Source organism: Penicillium chermesinum (assembly GCF_028974085.1).
Source record: "Penicillium chermesinum strain IBT 19713 chromosome Unknown utg000005l:1.0-4115287.0:1.0-4118363.0, whole genome shotgun sequence".
NCBI classification, from domain to species: domain Eukaryota; kingdom Fungi; phylum Ascomycota; class Eurotiomycetes; order Eurotiales; family Aspergillaceae; genus Penicillium; species Penicillium chermesinum.
The window spans coordinates 1967388-1989219 of NW_026695315.1; the positions used below are offsets into that span (position 1 = coordinate 1967388).

The window sequence follows — 21832 nt, forward strand, 5'->3', positions numbered from 1 at the left end:
CCGGTTCCCTCCTCTTTGGTTCTGGAGGTTCCGTGGATGACTTTGTAAAACGAACAGGGTCCCCATGTCTCTTCAGCCTGGGCTGGCCGGTCTGGAGAAAGAGCTGGGATGCTCGGTACGTCAAGTTCTGGAACCCTTCCATTCTTCGGCTCCTTACATCAGGGCCCTTGCTGATTGCTTTTTTGGCTATTGCCCTAGATCTGCACCGAGCTCCTCTACCAGCCCCTCACTCTCCTCGACTGTCTCCATACATTCTGCGGATCATGTGTGAAGGAATGGTTCTATGCACAGGGTTCCCGCCGCCATTCGAGCTCTGCCCCGCGATTCACTTGCCCATCATGCCGCGCGGAAGTGCGCGACACTCGTCCAAATGCCACGGTGACAACTCTACTGGACATGGTGCTGGCAGCCCAGCCAGACCGCGCCAGAAGTGATGCTGAGAAGAAGGAGATCGCTGAGCGATACAAACCTGGGGACCCGGTGTTTCCTCCACTTCCGGCACATGAGGAGACCTCGGAAGACGAGGCCGATACGCGGTTGATGAATGAAGTGAGGGATCTGAGCCTCCGCGAGAGTCGTGGACAGGCGCGGAGAGATGGCCGCCGGAATCCTAGTCGACATGCAGACGATTCTCAGCGCAGGAGTGAAGGATCAGAGCGGCAGCAGCGACCGGCCCGGCATAATGACAGCGAACACAGCAGACGTATTGAGCACCAATCTAGCCTACGATCACTACTCAGCCTATCCTCCGAAACGGAGACTATGGAAGAGGAAATATTGCGACAAATTATGGAGGAGGGGTTGTTGGACGATGTCGACCTGGAGAACCTCGGGCCTAGACAGGAGGAGGAGCTTAGCGAACGTATTGCTGACGCTTATCGCCGGAGGCATATGCAACAGACGCATGCCCGCCCAGAGCAACGCCGCCGACGGTCCCCCGGCGGCACCCCTAATCCTCATCCTCGGTCGCAATCCGCCCGCAGGTCTGACGAAGTGAATTCCACTGCTCGAGAAAGTCGCGAGGGTAACGACAGAAGACCTCCAGTATCACGACCTCATCTACTTGGCTCTGGGCCTTCTCCTCGCCCGACCAGGGGCCACCAACGGCGAAACTCCGAACAGACAAATGGCCGGCGCACGTCACCCGTTGGCGTGAATCCAGCATCTAATTCGGATGACACGCTGCGGCCTGCCGTGAGATCTGCCAGCGATATGACCGCAGAGCGCCCACGCAGCTCCCAGCCAGAGCGATCACGAGCCGACTCTGCTCATCGACCACGACGGGCTACAGAGTCAGATCAGAACATCTCAAATATATGGATGGCGGGGGGGGACGAGACCGTAGCTCTTCTCGAAACGCTGCCAGTAACCCTGCCGGTTCCATTCCGGGAGAGCCCCCGCTTGGATCGCCCTCATCCCCTCTTGTTCCCGCTCGGTCTGAACGACGCCCAAGACCATCCGCAAGACCCAGTACTCATTACACGGAGCCGTCGATATCCTGCGACGTATGTGGAAAGCATAACATTCAATACGATCTACATAAACGGTGTTTCAAGTGCAAAGATGGCAACTTCCATTTGTGTCTCCGGTGCTATCGTGCAGGCAGAGGCTGTTTGCAATGGTCTGGCTTTGGGCCGTCCGCGGAGACAATGTTCGAATTGATCATTGCTTCCTCAAACGGTCGCCCCGCTCATATCACCGACCCTGGGCATCTTCTAAGCTCCTTCAAATACCAAAGGCCTCCCGAGAACGCCCATGTGATCGCCAGCGGGGAAAGAAGAACCAATAGTAATCCATCCCGGCGTCTAGAGTCCGGGCTATTCTGCGACATCTGCCAGTCCTCGACCAACGAATGTTACTGGAAATGCAACCAGTGCAATGAAGGTGACTGGGGCTTTTGCAATCGATGCGTCAACCAAGGCCGATGCTGCACTCATCCGTTGCTGCCGGTCCGACGCATAGCGGGCGCTCCCCCATCATCTCCCTCTGGCGCAGCCACTGCCATACTGTCCGCACCCGAGAAGGACAGTTACAAAATCCTTTCATTCTCCACAAACTGTGACATTTGCACCTATCCAATTCCAGCCTCGGTCACCAGGTTTCATTGCCTCCAATGCAACGACGGCGATTATGATGTCTGCACCAATTGCTACCTGAAGCTCGTGGCCAACTCAAAAATCAGCAAAGAAAATGGCCACAGTGGCTGGCGCCGGTGTATAGCCGGCCACCGAATGATCATCGTTGGCTTTGAGGACCACGTGGAAGGCCAAAGGAGGGTAATCGTGCGGAACCTCGTTGGCGGCCACGCTCTGAAGGATGAGCATGTCAACAGATCCCCTGCGTCATCCCCTGCAGTCGGCGGGCCTATTACGTCCCCAGATACGGCGGTTGCCCACTGGAGCTGGAAAGAAGGCCAAGGCCAAGAGCGTCGCAAGAAGGCCTCCCGTCTGCGGGGCCCTCTTGGCCTGTCAAATGGAAGCAGCCCACATCTACCAGACCATTCGAGCCCAAATTCACCGGTTGCCCCGACACCGCCTGCGCTGAGGCGGTTCCCACCAGACGGCGGTGTTGGGCTAATCGTTCGTGCCAAGTGGTCATTCTTCCCTGAAGATGAGGTACAGGACGAGCTGCCGTTTCCACGGGGCGCTGATATTACGGAAGTTGACATTATTAATGACGAATGGTTCTGGGGCTGTTATGCTGCTCGTACAGGACTATTCTACGGGAAATATGTCGAGATAATTCGAAATATTGAGTAATGGTGGAGTCTGTCGGATATCTGCTCTTCCGATCGGTTCTTTCTTTTCGACCACAGCCTGGTGCTTTTGCTTTGCTTTCCCTTTTTTTTTTCCCTTTTTGCATAACATGATAATGATGACGAACTTGACTATTACATGCATCGGATTCTCTACTTTGTATGTCGCACTCGTAACCGATGACTCTCGACACTATTGGGTAGTGCTAACCTTGCAAGCCGCATGTTATTCTGTGGGGCATAATACTATTCAAATATCTTCCATTTCATGTCATCGATAACGTAAAGACATTTCCAGCGCGGATATCAAGTTAAGGTACATGAAAGAGGCAAATAAAAACAAAAAAAAAATCCAGAAACAAACCGCCCAAATCAATGAATGGCAATTATGCTTCATAGGACCGAGTTTCTCCCAAGGACACTCCTACTGAAGCAACGCGACCATCAAATCACGATAATCACCTGACGTCTCCCCACGCACCCGCTCGATCAGATCCTTCTTATACTCATGCCGATAAGCAGCCTTGACCCGCTCCTTATGCTCTCTATTCCAGTGCACGCGCACAACACGAACCACCAACCGCTCATCCTTCGTGCCCAGACCCGCCATGCACTGCTCCAGCAGGATAGCATCGCGCCTGGCGGGGTCAGTCGCCGAGCGCAGCATATGCAAGAACGCATCCTCCATATGCCCGGAGAACTCCTTCTCGATATGCTTCTCCAGCTTCTTGTGGTACCGCGCTTCAAAGGCCCGATCGATAGCCCTCAGCTCGTCATTCGACGCCCGCGCAAAGATCCCTACCACCTCGCCGACATTATTCGTCATGCGGCCCGTGGTCGCGTCATGTAGGGCGCGCACCTCGGCATCAATCGCCTGCGGGTTGGGCGGCAGGCCATCCTCATGCCGCGACCCCTGCAGCACGGCCTTGAATAGCGTCGCCGTCTTGAATGACAAGTCGCCCTCCACGTCCCGGATCAGCGACTTGTGGTACTTCTGGTCGTAGCCCATGCGAATCGCATTGAGGTCCGCGTTCGACCGGCCGAGCAGGATGTCGTTCATGAGCCACTCTTTCGTGCCGGCGCCTTCGATCGACTCCCGCGCCCACGCGATGTCGTGGCCGAGCGGGCCCTCGATCACGGCGAGCAGTCCTTGCTGGAAGTACCCCCTCGTCTCGGACTGGACGTCCTTGTACAGGTCCCGGCCCAGGTGCTGCGAGTAGGTCGAGCGGACGGCGGCCATCTGGTACGGGTCCAGCGGGGCAAGGGTGTGGATCAGGGCTTTTTCGTCCGTGCCGAACCCCTTCATGGCTTTGCGGAGCGTGTCGCATTGCATGCGGAAGTCGCCGGGGGCGAGTTGGTGAGGAACGTATCCCGGGGATGGTGGCGCGGGGCCTGGCGCGGGGCCTGGCGCGTGGTAGTTTCCGGGGCCCGGGGGAGGAGCGCCATAGCCGGGGCCTGGGGGTGGTGGGTAGCCAGGCGCGCCGTGGTGCTGGGGAGGGGCACCGTAGGCATTTTGTGGGGGAGCACCGTAGGGAGGTTGACCGGGAGGTGGGTGGCCGTAAGAGGGTTGAGGAGAGTGGCCGCCATATGGAGGCTGAGGAGAGTGGCCGCCGTAGTGGCCCTGTTGAGGAGGGGAGGCCCGCCGTAGTGGCCCTGCTGCGGGGGAGGTTGACCGTACTGGCCTGCGGGGGGTAGTGACCCGGTGGAGCACCTGGAGGTGCACCATATGGCGGTTGCTGAGGGTATGGCGGTTGCTGATGGCCTTGAGGTGGAGGAGCTCCTGGTGGAGGATGGGCATATCCACCACTGTAAGGCGGCTCTAATATCTCATGCATTAGTTTGAAGCGTTGACGTAGGTGGGGTTGAGAAAGCTGACTCACGGTTCGGAGGAGGGTAGTAAGACATGACGGTTTAGAGTAAGTGAAGTTTTGTTTCTCAAGTCAACCTGAACGCGAGGTAAACCAGATATAAATAAGACTGTTGGGTTCAGCTCGAGTTCCACGGTTCGAGTTTGCCAGATCGGTTAGACTTGTGGCGCAGTATTACTTGGGGGGGGGGGTTCAAGGTGTACAGCCTTGTGGATCCCAGTGGATATCTGACGCAAGAAAATCCTCAAGTCTCGCTTCAGTTAAAAACAGAAATAGGCAAACAGGAATAGACAGGCATCGCGATTTTGCCCAATCCAACGGGGTATTTAACCTATGTTGGCTACTAATCATGTCCTAATTAGTTATACGATACGCGGGGGAAACTACGTCATAAGGATGGGGCGAGGGAATGTAAAGGAATCCGGTCATCAAAAAAAATTCATCCAATTAAAGTCCGGCTTCTAGATGTAACGAAAGAAATGAAAATCAAATGGCCAGCCAAGAAGAACCAAAAAAAAAAGGCTGTAAAAACAATCATCAAAATCATATCATCATGCACGCTGCGCACGTAGACCGCGAGGTCAATGCAAGTCTTGTAAGTATACTAGTATATAGCAACGCTTGCCGCTCAGGAAACGCTGAAATCAATCTGAAAACACCGAAAGGAAAAGAGCGAAAGAGGAAAGGGGAAAAAAATAAAAGGAAACGACCAGGGTATTCGTAAAATCAGGGGCATTAGGTATCCAAATTCAGATGCATCATGAAATCAAATCGTCTCGTAAGAATAGCAAAAGATTAATTCGTTAGACACTGGCGGTCCGGCGCTTGACTTCGCTGGGCTTCTGCGCATGCGCAATGAGCATGCGGAAGCCAGTGCCGCGCTTCTGACATTCGCGAAGGACCTTCGGGTCGTTCCACATACTCGGGTCGGAATCGCCAGTGTCGGGGAGGACGGGGTCCTCGTAGCACTTCGTGTACCACCAGCGACCGACACGAGCCACAATCTTGGCAATAGACTCGTCGTTCGCGGCGGAGGGATATGGGTCGGAGAGAAGATCTCCAAGGGACTTGTTGGTGTCGTCCGAGGGCGACGACTTGGAAGCAGTATGAGTACTCTGGCTGCCTGCGGGAGTGATGGAGATGGCTGGCAAGTCGAAACCAGGAGAGGACGTCGTAGCAGTTGGGAGAGACCGACTGGATGAAGAGGTGGTCGAATCGGAGGATCGAACGACCATGCCAGCTACAGGGATGCGCACCATACAGCGGCGAAGGTTATCGAACCCTTGGGTTCCAAGAAGACGCTGAACGTTGTCGCTGCTTGGCTTCAGGCTGATAGAGGAATCGGCAAGATAGGTCATTTCCTTCAACCGACGAACAGCCCTGCGCGTGCGAACACCCATGTTGATCATATCACGGTCTAAGAGGCTCATCTCAATGTAACCGCCAGAGCGGAGAACTCGCTTGCACTCCTGGATCATGTTGTTCTGGACAGATTCAGGGCTAGCAACTGGGAACCGCAAAACGGTAGCCGTGAAGTAGTCCTTGGGGAAAGGCAGCGGGTTATGCAGCCCTGCATGGTAGACAGTATGATGATTGGTCGGTGGCTGCCATGCAGCAGGATGAGGCGCTGCAGTGGATACTGGTCGACCACTCAGACTGTAGACCTCGGCATCAGGGTACGTCAAAGAGCAATAGAATGACCAGTCATCATTGCCGAGACCATCAATGACCAAAATGCGGCCATGGGTTCCGGTCTTGACATGGTTGTGCGCTGGACTAAAGAGGACGCGTCCGAAGGATAACCAACGGCTGGTCATCAGAGAAGCAGATCTCATATTCGTGTGAGTGACAGCATCCCAATCTCTTTCAGAAGATGGCGGCACAGTCTTGCGCTCCCCTTGGGCTTCGAAGCTGGGGTTTTGGCCAAAGACTGCAGGAAAGTTGAGTGGGGCTCCTGGATCCTCACTGTCGGGACTGGTGGAGGGTTCGCGGGGCTCTTCCCTTCTTCTTCTTTTTCTTCTTCTTCTTTCATCCCTCCATAACTGGCAATGAGATTGCTGTATGATGGCTGAGTCGAAGGCGAGAGGGAGGAATGCAGTGCCGACACGATCCTAGACCGACGAAGGCGAGTAGACTCCAGGCTAGACCGAACCGAGCCATCACCAGGCATCAAAGACGATGACTGTGCATTGGGGGCATTCAACTCGACTTGCAAAGCTTTACTTGCCACTGTCGCAAGCTCAAAAGGATCATCTTCCCGCGACTGTCGTTGATCTGCAGCCCTCTGCTTCTGTTTCGGCTCCTCCGGTGAGTAAACATGATCGATCAAATCATCATACTCACCCCAAATCTCATCTTCCATCGGGGCCATACCGGGCTCAGGAACCACCGCAGTGACAGCTGCCAATGCACCAGAGCTACTTGAGGACACAGAGTCCTTGTGTGGAGAGAAGTGAATGAACTCGCCATTTGAGTACGGTCCTGTTAGAAGCTCGAGGGCCGTCCGTGCTGGAGTGTAGAAGTGGTCTTTTGAACCGTAGGCCCAGGGTCGTGGCTGACTTGAAGTAGCATCGAGCTTTGGAGCCCATTGCACGTCCTTGAAATTGGGCTGTGTACTAGGTCCAGGCGGTACAGGAGCTGGAACTGACGGTGACTCGGAAACACTGAAAGGCCGGGAGAAAGAACCATTGGCTGGCCGGTGCTGTCTATCGTGCCTGGAGACGACTTTTGGAATGCGCCCCACGGAGGCCAGTCGTCTTGGGCGCTCTGGCTCAAGACTGATGTGAGACTCAGGTTCCATGAGGTTACGATTGAACATAGCTGTTCTCGGAGACTGGTGGCCATCTTTCTGGAACTCGCCGTGCATCTTTGGGGGAGAGGGCAGAAGGATAGACTCTCCTCTCTTTCGGATATTCAGCCGAGCCGGAACCTCCACGGGAGGCTCTACAGGCTCTTCTTCCGTGGGCGGCGAATCCTCTATCTGATGAATGATGGTATCAAGCTCATCTGAGTCGGTATCCACAAGCGCATAATGTGCAATCGGCCGGCTTTTAGCTATGGGCGCAATTGCAGCATGAAGCTGAGCATGAGAAGTCGTGACAGGGGGAGGGTCGTGTTTTGGTTCTTCAATCCGGCTTCTCTGGAACAGATTCCACCGGGAGCTCTTTGCTTTCCTGACTTGCTTGAGGTCCTTATCATTCTCCTCTGGTTGCTGCGTCAAAGAACCGGCTTTTGGGACCTTTGCGGACGAAAGGTTTGACGGAGTGCTTGATATCGATGTCTGGCTCTCAGAGGCACCAGCATTCTCATAATTGGCTTGCTTCTTACCCTTCGGAACTGGCATCCGCGACTTCGGCTGTTGGCGACTCGTCGATGGCTTCTTCTCAGGACTCGGGCTCCGTGTAGACCCCAAAGCAGTGCTAGAGGCGCTTGGAGACTTGAGGTCGCTGGAATATGAGACCAGTGAGTCCGTCGACTGGGCCGATGAAGCTGTGGGTGGGGTTTGCCGAGGGAGAATGGACGACGTAACGCTGATGTTGCTCATGCTCTGCTCGCTCTGAGTACGCGAAAGAGATGCACCATCAACGCCCCCGCCACTGATCACAACTGGCTCGAGTCTGCTTGACAGAAAGTCATCAAGGCCGAGTTCAGGCCGACTAGACATGCTGCCTTTGCTGCTAGTCACTGATTGACCCCCACTTCGTGTTGTGCTTGTCGACCGCGTCCTCACGCCAGTGTTGCTTCCAACGCTTGCCTTTCTTCCTCTCTGTGCATATTTGCCGTATCCTTCGTGGCCGGTGCCTGCCGCTGGGCCTTTGCGAGTGGTCCGGTTGTTCTCGGTAGATCTAGTGTCCAATTCGGGCTTTGATTTCTTGGAGAATAAACCGAATCTCCTTGAGGTAGCAGTCTTCTTAGGGTCATCTCTGTCCGATGATGGCTCTCTAGCGGGCTTGGTCAAAGTCTTGGGCGACTTGCGACTCATCACTGGTGAGCCAGTTTGTCGAGATGAAATCCCGGAGATGTCTTTTGATCGCACAGAATCCATAGACGTCGTGGCCGACTGGTTGGGAGTTGGGTTATGACAGCTGATACTGCCTGATCTCCCCGCGGAATCTTGTCGCTGATGAACTGTCGATTTGAGGTGAGGCAAATCCCCCCTTGACAATAGGATATGACTCCAAGTCCAGACGATGGGTACCTTCTCGGCTTGGCCGCGGGGGAGAAATTGCACTTGACTCAGTGGAAGTCCTAGGTAAGTCAGGCGATCCGAAGATCTCTCTCTCTGCTCCCTCCACTTCTCTTGCTGCTTTTGCTGTATTTATCTCTGCTTTTTTGGGCGGACTGAAATTCACAGAGGACTTTCTGGGTGGTGGGCTATGGGCAGGACCACGGAGGATGGAGGCAGAAGGTTTGTCGCTCATTTTAGCAGGCAGGCCAAGACCAGTAACGGGGCCCTGACCCAACGATCGCTGGGGAACCGCAATTCGAGAAGGCTTTGACTCAGTGTGTTCGATCTGAGCACTTTGCGGACTAGGGTGTGCGGTGGGAGGGGAGAAGACTGGACGTCTAATTTGGGACGGGCTGGGTTGCCTCATTCGTCCAATCTTGCTGGAATGCACAATGCCCGGCGAGTAGGGACGACAGCGAAGTCGGGGTTGAGCCACGACTCCACATGCCGGGAGACCCCGAATATCGAGTGGAAGGACTGCTGGCGGATGGAAATAGGTTGGTAGGAGGCGGTAGATTCTGGGTCTCTATATTGGTTCGAAGGCTTGCAAGCTCCACCGGCTCTTGCGTTTTCAGTGTTTCCATCGCACTTCGGATGGGTCTGTCGATCGAGGAATATGAAGAAGAATTGGATGCCGAAGGGCCGGCTGAATATGCATCTGGGGTAGAATACTTCCGTGAATCCTGAATTTCAGCGGGCTCCTCTGTTTGAGGGATCACCAGGCTGAGTTTCTGCGATTGTTGTACATGGTCCGCAATTGTTGGGGCTTTCCTGCGCAGAACATTGCGTGACTTCTTTGGAGGCGACCCTTGGGAGCCAGTCGACTTTCCAGATGGTAATTGAATGGGCTCATTCAGAATTTGCGAAAAGGTTGTTGGGGCGGGAGAAGTGGAGGGAGAAGTCGAGGCTAAACCGGGATTAGGGCGCGGCAGCCATGACTGCCGCTTTGCTCGAGGAGCTGGCTCGTGTGTGGATATTGGCGCTGGAATGGTTCCTGAATCTTCAGCGCTCGACAAAGATAATGCTCGGCCGGTTCTCTGGAAGTTGACTGGCCTTGCCAAGAGAGACCGAGGCAATCGAGAGCTGTTTGTGCCGGAATCGGTAGCCCCCGCAGATCCAGGGGATGAGGTGCTACTGTGTGGCATACGAGAGCCGCGTGGATGGTACGACATAGTGCGACTGTGACTGAAGTCTCTTCTTCCAACTTATGAGACCAGTGATCGAATGGGTGCATGTGCGTCCAAGTAATCATCACGAATCAACAGCATATACTGCATGGGGGAAACCTAGGTTAGTCTCTATCATCAAACCCTGCGGCATCGTGATGAATATAATGAAAAAGGAAGGCGTCTCACATACAGTTCATTACTTGATATTAGATCCTGAGGGTTGTGGCGTATTAATAGAAGGGTGGGGCAGGCGATAAACGTTATCTTCAACGCAAGAACGCAAAACTATGAAAAAAGCACCAACGTAAGCACAGAACGCGGAGAATTAAAGGTATAGGCCTTCCGAAAGACCCTGGCTCTGGGTAGTTAAAAGATTAAGAGACTGGAATTCACCGACTTTGCCAGGCTGATCGGCACGGAGCTGCAGCTGCTTCGCCACAGTCTGGAGCTGTGGCGTCGAATCTCAGGATTTTCCACTAGCCTCGGCCACGTCAGTGGGAGATCCATAGGCGGTCCCAAAGTAGAAACGGTTTCATGAAACCTGGATGCTGGATTTTAGAACAGTAATAATCGCAATTTTTTCCTGCAAAAATGATTGGGTTTTCGAACAAGGGGGGGAAAGAAAGAAAGGAGCGAACGGCGAAAAGCCCGCGTAGAAGAGGATTTCCGAGTACGAGAGTACATCGCAGACTTTTATTTCTGACTCGAGGGTTCCCCCTTCAATGTGGTGGGGGCACCAACGCCTCTGCCTACAGCCAGATAGAGCGGCATCATAGGGTTTAGTGACTTGACGGCGGCCCCGGCACTGTGAGGAGCCGATCTCGGGGCCTCTTATTGGTTGCGAGATGGTGACTCTGTGATGAGTCGAGACTACGCTACGGGCTGGAACCTTTGAAGGGCCTGTGAAATGCGAAGAACTCATCGTGAGCGCAAGTCTGAAGCACCGGCCCCAACCCGTGGCATCCTGTCACGTTTCCCATAGGATTACGCGGGAGCCCGCACACTCCACTCCGGGCATTGACGGGCTTCCTACTGAGGAGTAGAAGCCTCTTGGAATGTGACTACTGGATTAGGACCAACTGTACCGATTACTGTAACTATACATGACTGCCCCGAGGTGGCGTCACGATGTGGGCTCACCATGCTTTTCCTCTGCTCTCTGATGCAAGGCTCGACAACTCATCCGCAGCGATAAGACTCAAGCTGATGATTACCCCAGGCTGAATAGCAATGAGCTGTCAGGAACCCAAGCTGTGCCCGCGTCTGTGTCGCCTCAATGACAACTCATCGATCGGGGTCGGCGACCCCGATCTTACTGCACCGTCGATCCATTACCAAAATCATGTTTGCTTTTTGGGGAGTATTTCGCGGGGCGCGTATTGGCTGATAAGTTGTCCTGTAAAACTAGAGAACCAAATCAAGAAATACACCCCAAGGTTACGCTTCTCCCTCAGAGGTCGGAGAATTTTCGCGTGGCGCTAACTGGATCCCTGCCCGCCAGTAACGGCGCAGGGTGCAGGATTTGCATCGGCTCGTAATCCTCGCCTGGAACTCCAGGGCTTGGACTAGAAAGGTTGGGGAAGACTCTTCGAGTTTCCATAGATCCCTATATGCTGTAGGCCTTGTGAATCATTCCTGAAACCCTACTATACAAGATTAAAGGCTTTATCCAGAGTCTGGTTCTGGTTCAGAGGGCCGTCCCGAACGAACCACCCTGTCGATTGAACCGGAACCACTCAGGTCTGACCCTGGGAAGAAAGCGCAGTGGGGATGTCTCTTATCCATAGAATCCTCTTGAGACCTCATCCCTGCTGGTAAGATCTGCATCAACCAGTGATGTCGCCCGACGAGCATCGCATCCCCTGTCGCATCCAGAACCACAGCGGGAGTTGGACCGGCGGGCTGTGGTGCTCCACCACGGACCAACAGTAAATGCCTTGCGCACGCTGATTGATGGTTTTAAACGCCCTATCTGTTAGCCCCAGTAAGCCGGTGCTCTAAAAAAAGGCAAGGTAAGCACTCGCATTCGCCAGAGCAAACTCGCCGCCAAGTGGAGACCGGCGCTAAACGCTGCCCTCCACGCTGCCTCGAGTTCCAAGATTGGGAATCTCGTAATAATACTGTTTACAGGGGACTTCTCCGCGGCGTTTTTGCTGGGATTTCGCGCAAGGACCTAAGATAAGGTCTTGAGGGGCCTTGGAGCCCTTGAGCTTGTCGATCGCCCAGCGCCGATCTGGAGGGGCCAGTATGGGGCGGCCTAGCACGGTAGTGGCCACCTACGACTGCAGGAACCAGAGGCTAATGCACTTTTCAGCTGGTGTGCTCGCGGGGAGCCTCTGCTCGCCTGGCTGTGCACATGACTCAACATTCCGTCGATAACGTGACATCGTTCCAAAGAGCATGTTGCGTCACATATTATCCATTGAAGGCGCTCTACGCACCGAAATACCTTTTACTTGCCGCGTACTATTCTGCAAGACACAACATACATAGAAATACAATTCGATTGGACCATCGCTTCGATAGCTTCAAGATACAAACGCCCCGTAAAGAACCAGACCATAATCAGCAAATGGAAAAAAAAAAGATATGTGTTCGCCGCAAGGAACAGATCGTATCATGATTTCAACAAGAAAAATCGGGATTGCGAAGACAAAGATTCGAAAGATCAGCTCATTTAAGCCACAGCAAATCGCTTCTTGCGTGCCTCCAAAGCCGCCACGTCCTTCTCGCTCCAATTCTTCTGCTGTGCAGTTAAACCATTGGACTGCGGCTTAGACACGCCGTTCCCACCGCCGTTGCGGTTCTGTTTTCCATGTCCCCGACCATGGCGGTTTCGGCCCATATCGCGACGCTTCCCTCCACGGCCACCCTGCTCGTTGCGACCCCGTTTGCGGGTAGGCTCGCTCGGCAGAGGCTCATCGAGACCCTTCAGGGCACCAGCACCGGTGGCCGCGCCAGCTTGCTCGTTGCCAAAACGCTTTGCGCGCTGCAGGCTCTTCTCAGCCTCTTTCAAAGCCGTCTCTGCGTCCTCCTGAATGCCAAACTTCTCAGCACGCTTCTTGCGCTTGGCTAACTCGGCCTCCAGCTCCGAGGCGGGCAGACCAGAGGTGAAATCCACGGGGGCCTTAGTCTCGGTCGCTGTTGCGGCCGCTGCTTCTGTTGCTGCCGCAGCCGCGGCCGCGGCCCCGGCTGCCTCGGTCGATTCGACCTTCAGATCATCTGTGGTTGCGGGATCGGTGTCGAGCTTCTGATTGGGCACGGCGACGGGGTTGGCGACCTCGCCCTTGCCGCCCGCAGCAATGGCGTTTGCGCCAGCCTCGGTGGCGGGCTGAATGGGTGGCTCGGTGGGCTCATCGTCCCAGTCGATGACATCCTCAGCGACGGTCGAGGTGGCTGCGGCTGGGCCAGAGGCCTTCTGCTCGTCGTCCTGCTGGAGGCGGGCAACGAGGTCGGCCTTCTTGCCGGTGTGAGGGAGGGATCGAGACTTGAGAATCTCGACCAGATCGGCGTTGGTCTTCTTGCTGTAGTCCGCCATTGCGAAGGATTGGAGGAGATAGATGTGAGGGCACAGTGGCACGATTGGTTTAGAAGACGGGTTTGCAGGTAAAGAGCGATTGAACTGGGATGCTGAGTCTTAATGGAGACTTGCAATCATGATGCGACAGCTCGGTTGTTGATAAGTCAATCGATACAGTAGTGAATGAAGACGCGGCCATCGAAACGCGTCTGGTGAGATCAGATCACGTGTAATTACATGCACGGACCCCGATTCCTTGGCTGCGGAACCATATTAACTACACCATATTGACAAGTACTGCCTGGTTTCCCAGAAAATTCATACGCGGACATGAATTTTCGGTTCCAGACACTATGTATCATCCTATGTGAGTGTTCTCCTATGCTCAGAGTTGTGAAGTGTATGACCGATAGGAGTATCTCGGCGTCTCTGTCGAGGAGCACCGCCGTTCACAAATGTTAAGATTCTGCTGGGATAGAAACCATGAGTCCTTGCTCTAACAAAATCCGAAGAGTATTCAGAAAGTCAAAGCTAGCCCCTCGACGCCACTGACAGCTGGCCAATTCTCCGCGCTGTCGATCTATGCGCCCAGACAGGGCTCCCCAGCTGAAGCTTAGTCCTTCGGGATGAGAAAAATCTGCATCTTGCATGCGGTATGAGTCATATTCTGCCTTCAGAGTTATCTTCCGAGTTCCGACACTGGTTTTCTCTTGTGGTACCCAGTTCATGGTGGATGTTGGGCCCTGCTGCACGCACTGCGCCACACTAAAGCTTCTGCGCCACTGTTTAATACCTGAGGCGTGTATTTCTATTAGTAGATAAGATCGGCGTTATCGGAGGATTGGCTGCCAAGAACATACCCGGCCAAAGATGCAAATAAAGACCAAGCTAACTACCCAAAGTCTGCTATTCGAGTTACATAAGTAATTCAAGTTGACAACTTGAGATAATCTCAAGGTGAATGGAAATTGAATATCGACGAGAGTTTCTCATCAGGTTTCATATGAGCAGCAGATCTCGTCTACTAGGAAATGAAGCAAATATATATATGCGAAAAATAAGATAAAATAATTACATGAAGGTCAAAAGGTGACTGAAATCAAAGACCAGTCCTAACCATGTATGTGTCACTGTAACAGACCCGTCAACCTATGCTAGTCATTTAAGCATATTAATCACCCATAGAACCAATATTCTGCTGCATACTGCACCAAGACCGTGCTATTCTGTCCAGCGCATGATGAAGGTGGGGAGCCTTCAAACGTGACGACCCTATACACCTCCTACAGATGGTTTAAGTTAGATTGACATCCACGAATTTGTGTATTGTCCGGAAGTCATACCTGGATGCCGGTTCCGCTCTTTCTGTCGAGCTTTAGCCAAGCAACATTCTCGATCTTGGCCTTGCTGGCCGCACAGGACTTGCCCTTATGAATATCCTGAGGTTGAGGAGCATCAACAGAAGCTTTCTTTGATGTGACAGCCCAGTCACCAGACCCTCCCAGCCGCAAGTCAAACACTGGGTCCCCGTCAGCATTAAAATAATGCTCTCCAAGTATAAGATCGGTCGAGTTCGTAGCGAGGCTCAAGGCTTCTGCAAGAAAGCCGAGAGATCCGACAGAAGCAGTGCCCACCAAAGGAGGTAACTCATGCAATAATGTCAAGGACTGTGCTGCAACGCAAGATGCGTCAAAGAGTGTGGCTGCAGCACCAACAGCCGTTGGCTGCGTAGTACTCCGTGGCCCGGAGGCATCTGGGCATGAGTAGTTTTGAGTACCACGGCCAATTGCGATATGTTTGAGGGTTAGCCCTGCGGAAGGGTTCGGGAGCTGCTCTTTGGTGTCATTCAATGGAAGTACTGTATTGGAAATGGAACAGTTGCCCATGCTGATATGGCCAACTTCCTCGTAGAGATGAGCGAACATAGTTGCTACTCTCAAGGGGCCTGGGAGAGCAAAGACTGGGCCGGATAATCCTATTGACAACAAGAGTATGAGAACTCTGAAGGAAACCATCGTTGCGTATATCTTATGCTGTATTGATCGAAGAGGTTTGATGGGGTATCGAAAGGCACAATGAACAAAGGAAGAAGAAGGTAAATGGAACAGGATTGGTAGATGAACAAGTGAAAGGTAGGAAAGAACCCCTAGTTAAATATGTTCAACAGTCAGTATACACATACCCAGGTATCAAAACAAAGGACTCACTTTGAAGAGGCTATGCTGGAATAAGCCGCACAAGACTTCCCGAGATAGTTCATCAACCAGTTTGCAGATGGATTGCAAGTGTTGGCTGTTGGGTTTGCCTTGCAAGGCATAAATCAGTCTCTCACAGTGGAGGCTTACGGTTTGCTTTAAGCGCTGTCAGTGGGAATGGGCCCCGTGGAACCGAGAAATGGCTGGGGCTGAAATCGAGGTCTTTGTCTTTCGACCACCCCTGCAGCAAATTAAAGCTTAAAGCGGGCGGAGGGGTGAACCGTCCAAATGACCTAAATTTATATGCGATCCATCAAAAGCTCCGTGTTGGTGCTACCCTACACCCTGAATTTTAGTCTGCTACAAGTGACATTCTCCACTTGCAGGCCGTCTGCCTTAATATCTTCCCGGTAGTGAACTGTGAACCTGAAGACTGACCGTAAGAACTTTGCCTTCTATGTTTACTGCACTAAGCTGAGAGCAGAATACCTGTCAAATGATGGTTATTCTACAATAGTACCTGAATTGTAAACCAGCCTTTGTCAAAGCGGCGGAATATTAGGGCTTTTTTTTCTTTTCTTTTCCCAGACAATGCTTGTAAATTTGTCCCTCAAGCCCTACATAGAAAATAATCCGTTTCCTAGGATGCCCTACACCACCCTAAATGGTCACATTCAAAATCCAGATTAAGTTAGACATATGCACCCATGATCTGAAAATAGGAAATCTCCGCACACTGATACAACCCATGTGGGACGCAAATGGCTTGTAAGCGCCGTGTCAGGTTCACAGGTGGGTACGCGAGTCAAAGCCTAACAGCCACATGGATCTGACTCCCAGATCCAAGAACAGGGCAAATGCTATTTTCAATCCTGACCGGTTGGCACCCACCCAGTCACACATAAAAGGGACAATGGCCAATTTGTAATTCAATCTCATTGGAGTCACAGCTATACGATCAAGGTTTGGGGAAAATGTCTTTGGGTATAGAGCAATTGAGATAGCAATTTACGCAGCCTCATGCAGTGCAAGAAAGGCTAAAGCATAGCCACAATTTGGCTAAGCTATACGGATTGTCTCCATCCATAGCTCTCGTGGAATCGCCATTTCAGACGGAGGCCGGCTTGCTCCATGAACTGCCGGACCGGATTAATTATAATGCGGACCCGTGAGAACCAGCTTGCCAAGGCGGTGAAGGGGGCTTTCACCCGCGACTTGACCTTCAACCGGGCTTTCGCCTTTGCCTTTTCGTAAGCCTCGCCCACCCGCAGATCATCGCGACTCCTCCATCCCAACCCCTCATGCCAACATTCTAGGGGTTGTCAGATGCAGCTGCTGCGATCAAGTTACCTTGTTCTGCGCGTTTAGAATCATACCTTGGTTTGTTTCTCAGTTCATCATGTCTGACGGTAAGGTTTCTGCAACGCTCCCTGATGACTTTTTTTTTGCTGACCGGTCAGCCGATATCGATGCCGTGCGCCGGCTTCAAGCCGAGCGTAACGCCGTTGCTGCTCGGAAGAAGGGTTCGAAGACTTTCGATGCAGCTGACCAACGCACTGAGTCGACTAAGGCTTCCCTCACCGAATCCTTTGATACAACCTTGTATGACCGCGATGGGGCCAACAAATATGCCGGCTATGATACCTCCATTGCAGTAAACGAAGATGAAGAAATGGAAGATGCCAATGAAGGCCACAATCTTGTGGGACAATACACCGCGACTCGAAGCCAGATCGATGAGATGGCGCATGGTCATGGAGTCGAGGAAGAAGACATCCTAGTAGGCCGTGAGAAGTCAGCGCGCATCACCGATCGCGAGACAGACTACCAAAAGCGTCGATTCAACCGTGGACCCCTCACCCCGACACGCGCAGACCCTTTTGCTGCCAACACGCACGCAAACGCAACCATGGAGGGTAATGGTCAAACCTACCGCGAGATCATGGCCCTTAGAGAGCTCGAGAAAGAAGAAGAGCGTGTCAAGAAGCTCATCGATGAGAAGCGTGAGAAGGGCGAAGACGTGACTGGGTTCGATGCTACCTTGAAGATCGAAAATGGCGATAAGGAAAATACCGAGGCCGGCTCGACTGTAGATGCGAATACCAGGAAGCGGAAGAAGCGCTGGGATGTCTCTCCTGGAGCGACTGAAGTGACTGAAGAGAATGAGTCGAAGCGTGAGGAACCCAAGCCCAGGGCCAAAAGGTCTCGGTGGGATGAGGCACCCGCCCCCGCCGCTGTTGCCGCGGATGCTGCTGTAAAGAAACCCGGTCGTTCTCGATGGGACCAGGCACCTCCTGTCACCGCCGCGACTCCTGTTGGTCACCAGGGACTCGCTACTCCCCCTCACCCTTCTCAAGCTGCAACCATGGCCCCCCCCACCTTCGGTACTGAGGCCTCGAGTCGATTCGCACCTTGGTCCGACGAGGATCTTGATATGCTGCTACCAACTGAAGGTTACAAAGTTTTGACACCCCCTCCGGGATACGAGCCTCTTCAAGTAGCTGCGCGCAACCGAATGGCCCTCCCAGCTGCTACCCCGGCCGCGATTGGAGGTTTCATGAACCAGCAGCCCGCGAGTATTCGTTCAATGGGCACCGAACTTCCCACCGAAATCCCTGGTGTTGGTGATTTGCAGTTCTTCAAGGCCGAGGACATGGCGTATTTCGGAAAGCTCATGGAAACAGTTGATGAAAGTACCTTGAGCGTTGAGGCCCTGACCGAGCGGAAGATCATGCGACTCCTCCTCAAAATCAAGAACGGCACAGCTGCTATGCGGAAGACTGCTTTGCGACAGCTCACAGACAATTGCCGCAAATTCGGAGCCGCCGCTCTATTCGACCAGCTCCTCCCGTTGCTCATGGAGAGGTCTCTCCAAGATCAAGAACGCCACTTGCTGGTGAAGGTCATCGATCGAGTCCTGTACAAGCTTGGTGATATGGTTCGCCCCTACGTTCACAAAATCCTCGTCGTCATCGAGCCTTTGCTCATTGACCAAGACTACTTTGCTCGTGTCGAGGGTCGTGGAATCGTCTCCAATCTTAGCAAGGCGGCAGGCCTTGCGACTATGATTAGTGTCATGCGACCTGATATCGATCACAGCGATGAGTATGTGCGCAACACTACGGCGCGAGCCTTTGCCGTCGTGGCATCTGCCCTGGGTGTCCCATCTCTCTTGCCGTTCCTTCGTGCCGTTTGCCACAGCAAGAAATCGTGGCAGGCTCGACACACTGGCGTCAAAATCATCCAGCAGATTCCTATTCTGATCGGTTGCGCCATTCTGCCTCACCTGAAGGGCCTCGTCGCGTGCATCTCTGACTGCCTGAGCGATGAGTCGGCCAAGGTCCGTTCAGTGACCGCTCTTGCTGTTGCCGCACTTGCTGAAGCTGCCAATCCTTACGGTATCGAGAGTTTCGATGAGATCCTGAATCCTCTCTGGACAGGTGCACGCAAGCAGCGCGGAAAAGGCTTAGCCAATTTCCTCAAGGCTGTGGGATACATCATTCCGCTTATGGATCGCGAGTATGCCGACTACTACACCACCCAGATCATGGAGATTCTCACTCGGGAATTCTCTTCCCCTGATGAGGATATGAAGAAGGTAGTCTTGAAGGTTGTGTCGCAATGCTCTTCCACGGAGGGTGTTACCGCCGCTTACCTGAAGGAACATGTCTTGAACGATTTCTTCAAGGGTTTCTGGGTGCGTCGTATGGCCCTCGACCGACGAAACTACCGCCAGGTCGTCGACACGACCGTTGACCTCGGCCAGAAGGTCGGTGTATCTGAGATCGTGGAACGCCTCGTCAACAATCTGAAGGACGAGAGCGAGCCTTATCGCAAGATGACTGTCGAGACCATTGAGAAGCTCGTCGCTTCCCTTGGTGTGGCAGATGTCGATGAGCGTCTGGAAATGCAACTCATGGACGGCATGCTTACTGCTTTCCAGGAGCAGACCATTGAAGACGTCATCATCCTGAATGGCTTCGGCACCGTGGTTAATGCTCTTAATACTCGTGTCAAGCCGTATCTGGGTCAAATTGCCAGTACGGTCCTTTGGCGCCTGAACAACAAGTCCCCTAGTGTCCGCCAACAGGCAGCTGATCTGATCGCGCGAATTGCGCCGGTTGTGATGCAGTGTGACGAGGACGTGATGCTGAACAAGATCAGTAATGTGCTTTACGAATACCTGGGTGAAGAATACCCTGATGTTCTGGGTTCTATCTTGGGTGCCTTGCGATCTATTGTGACTGTGATGGGCATCCACCAGATGCAGCCTCCTATCCACGATCTTCTGCCTCGTCTCACTCCCATCCTGCGAAACCGTCACGAGAAGGTGCAGGAAAACACGATTGACCTGGTTGGTCGTATTGCCGACCGGGGCGCCGAGTCTGTCAATGCGCGTGAGTGGATGCGTATCTGCTTCGAGCTGCTGGATATGCTCAAGGCCCACAAGAAGGGTATTCGCCGCGCCGCCAACAACACATTCGGTTTCATCGCCAAGGCCATCGGCCCCCAGGATGTCCTGACCACTCTTCTCAACAACCTTCGCGTGCAGGAGCGTCAGTCGCGTGTCTGTACGGCCGTCGCCATCGCTATTGTCGCCGAAACTTGTGGCCCTTTCACTGTGATCCCCGCCTTGATGAACGAATACCGCGTGCCTGAACTCAACGTGCAGAACGGTGTCCTGAAGGCCCTGTCGTTCTTATTCGAGTACATTGGTGAGATGGGCAAGGACTATGTCTACGCCGTTGTTCCGCTGCTCGAAGATGCCCTCATCGACCGCGACCAGGTCCATCGTCAGACCGCTTGCAGTGTCGTCAAGCACATGGCTCTGGGTGTCGCGGGTCTCGGCTGCGAGGACGCGATGATCCATCTGCTGAACCTCATCATCCCGAACATTTACGAGACCAGTCCTCACGTCATCGACCGGGTCATCGAAGCCATCGAGGCCATCCGCAATGCAGTCGGTACCCCTGTCATCATGAACTACACCTTTGCCGGTCTGTTCCACCCTGCTCGTAAGGTCCGCGAGCCTTACTGGCGCGTGTACAACGACATGTACGTTCAGTCTGCAGATGCGATGGTCCCGTACTACATCGACTTCACCGAAGATATCATGCCCCGCCGTAAAGAGTTGTTCATCCACCTCTAGGTCTTTTATCTGGGCTATCATCTAGGTGTCGGGGGTTTTGATTCGCTTCATTTGCATATCTTTGTTCCGGGTTCTCTTCCGTTTCAGGATGGTGTTCCAAGGGGTTCTTGCGTTTTCTCTTCTGAGTATTCTCCGTTTCAGAGTGATGCTCCCAGAAGTTCGTGTGTCGTTTTTCTACCTGGGTCTATCTCTATCTTCAGATGATGGTTAGTCCACAGAGGTTCGTGCTTTCTTTTCACCGGGGTATTTTCCCGTTTCAGGATTATGCCACCAGGGTCTGTGTTTTTATCTCTTTCAGCAGGGACGATGGACGTTCGGCGCGGTTTCTTTTCTCTGGATGTACATCACGATTTAAAAGCTGGAAGGAATTTTAGTAGTTCAATACCCCCGACCATGATATTCGGTGCATTCCAATGTTGTAGCGTATTCCAATGTATTGCGGATCAACATGATTCACTGTAAGCTCCCAGTCGTTCCTAGGCTGACAGTACCTACTTGTACTGTACCGGTCAACCCCGAATCAAAAGATGAACTCGGAGGATCGGTTCGAATCGCACCTACGAGCAGGACCACAGATGGAGCAGCCGGGGAATTTCCAACCTTAAAGGCTATCCAACGATCTCATTCGGTACTCAGTTCAAAGTAGAGACGATCTCCCTTAAGCTCGTGCATATCGCTTGTCCTACTTCTATAATAATATCATGTACTCCGGATTGTCGGGTCTTAGAGACGATCGCAGAGTTCCCGACTCCCCCCGGACCCTGGAACAATCGTCGGCCAAGCATAAGTGACAGGGAACAATTGGGTAATGATCGCTCCGAACTGCGTTAATCACTGTCAATCCTGACTATCATCTTCCAGCCCTGGGCAACAGAGTCCGGGGTTGACATCTGCAGAAACCAGCTTGGGCCTGGATCGACTGTATATCTTGTTCGTGAATACGATTGA

At 53.1% G+C, this 21832-nt stretch overlaps 7 protein-coding genes across 7 annotated transcripts; 2 read left to right on the top strand and 5 right to left on the bottom strand.

Annotated features, from left to right (window-relative positions):
* Positions 1-64: 64 nt before the first annotated feature.
* Positions 65-2759, top strand: N7468_006901 (SH3 domain protein; the record flags this gene model as incomplete). Its single annotated transcript, XM_058476197.1, has 3 exons — positions 65-115; positions 199-1505; positions 1607-2759. The coding sequence occupies 3 exons, from the start codon at positions 65-67 to the stop codon at positions 2757-2759; spliced, it is 2511 nt and encodes an 836-aa protein (XP_058329087.1).
* A 420-nt stretch (positions 2760-3179) lies between these two features.
* N7468_006902 (uncharacterized protein) lies at positions 3180-4553 on the bottom strand (the record flags this gene model as incomplete). Its single annotated transcript, XM_058476198.1, has 1 exon — positions 3180-4553. One exon carries the CDS (start codon positions 4551-4553, stop codon positions 3180-3182), a length of 1374 nt encoding a protein of 457 aa, XP_058329088.1.
* An 873-nt stretch (positions 4554-5426) lies between these two features.
* N7468_006903 (uncharacterized protein) lies at positions 5427-8605 on the bottom strand (the record flags this gene model as incomplete). Its single annotated transcript, XM_058476199.1, has 2 exons — positions 5427-6509; positions 6590-8605. The coding sequence occupies 2 exons, from the start codon at positions 8603-8605 to the stop codon at positions 5427-5429; spliced, it is 3099 nt and encodes a 1032-aa protein (XP_058329089.1).
* Positions 8606-9189: 584 nt separating this feature from the next.
* On the bottom strand, positions 9190-10023 carry N7468_006904 (uncharacterized protein; the record flags this gene model as incomplete). The annotated part of the gene is made up of 1 exon (XM_058476200.1): positions 9190-10023. The coding sequence occupies one exon, from the start codon at positions 10021-10023 to the stop codon at positions 9190-9192; it is 834 nt and encodes a 277-aa protein (XP_058329090.1).
* Positions 10024-12697: 2674 nt separating this feature from the next.
* On the bottom strand, positions 12698-13558 carry N7468_006905 (SAP domain-containing protein; the record flags this gene model as incomplete). Its single annotated transcript, XM_058476201.1, has 1 exon — positions 12698-13558. One exon carries the CDS (start codon positions 13556-13558, stop codon positions 12698-12700), a length of 861 nt encoding a protein of 286 aa, XP_058329091.1.
* Positions 13559-14715: 1157 nt separating this feature from the next.
* On the bottom strand, positions 14716-15465 carry N7468_006906 (DUF3455 domain-containing protein; the record flags this gene model as incomplete). Its single annotated transcript, XM_058476202.1, has 2 exons — positions 14716-14823; positions 14884-15465. The coding sequence occupies 2 exons, from the start codon at positions 15463-15465 to the stop codon at positions 14716-14718; spliced, it is 690 nt and encodes a 229-aa protein (XP_058329092.1).
* A 1669-nt stretch (positions 15466-17134) lies between these two features.
* Positions 17135-20884, top strand: N7468_006907 (U2 snRNP complex subunit HSH155; the record flags this gene model as incomplete). Its single annotated transcript, XM_058476203.1, has 1 exon — positions 17135-20884. One exon carries the CDS (start codon positions 17135-17137, stop codon positions 20882-20884), a length of 3750 nt encoding a protein of 1249 aa, XP_058329093.1.
* Positions 20885-21832: the final 948 nt, after the last annotated feature.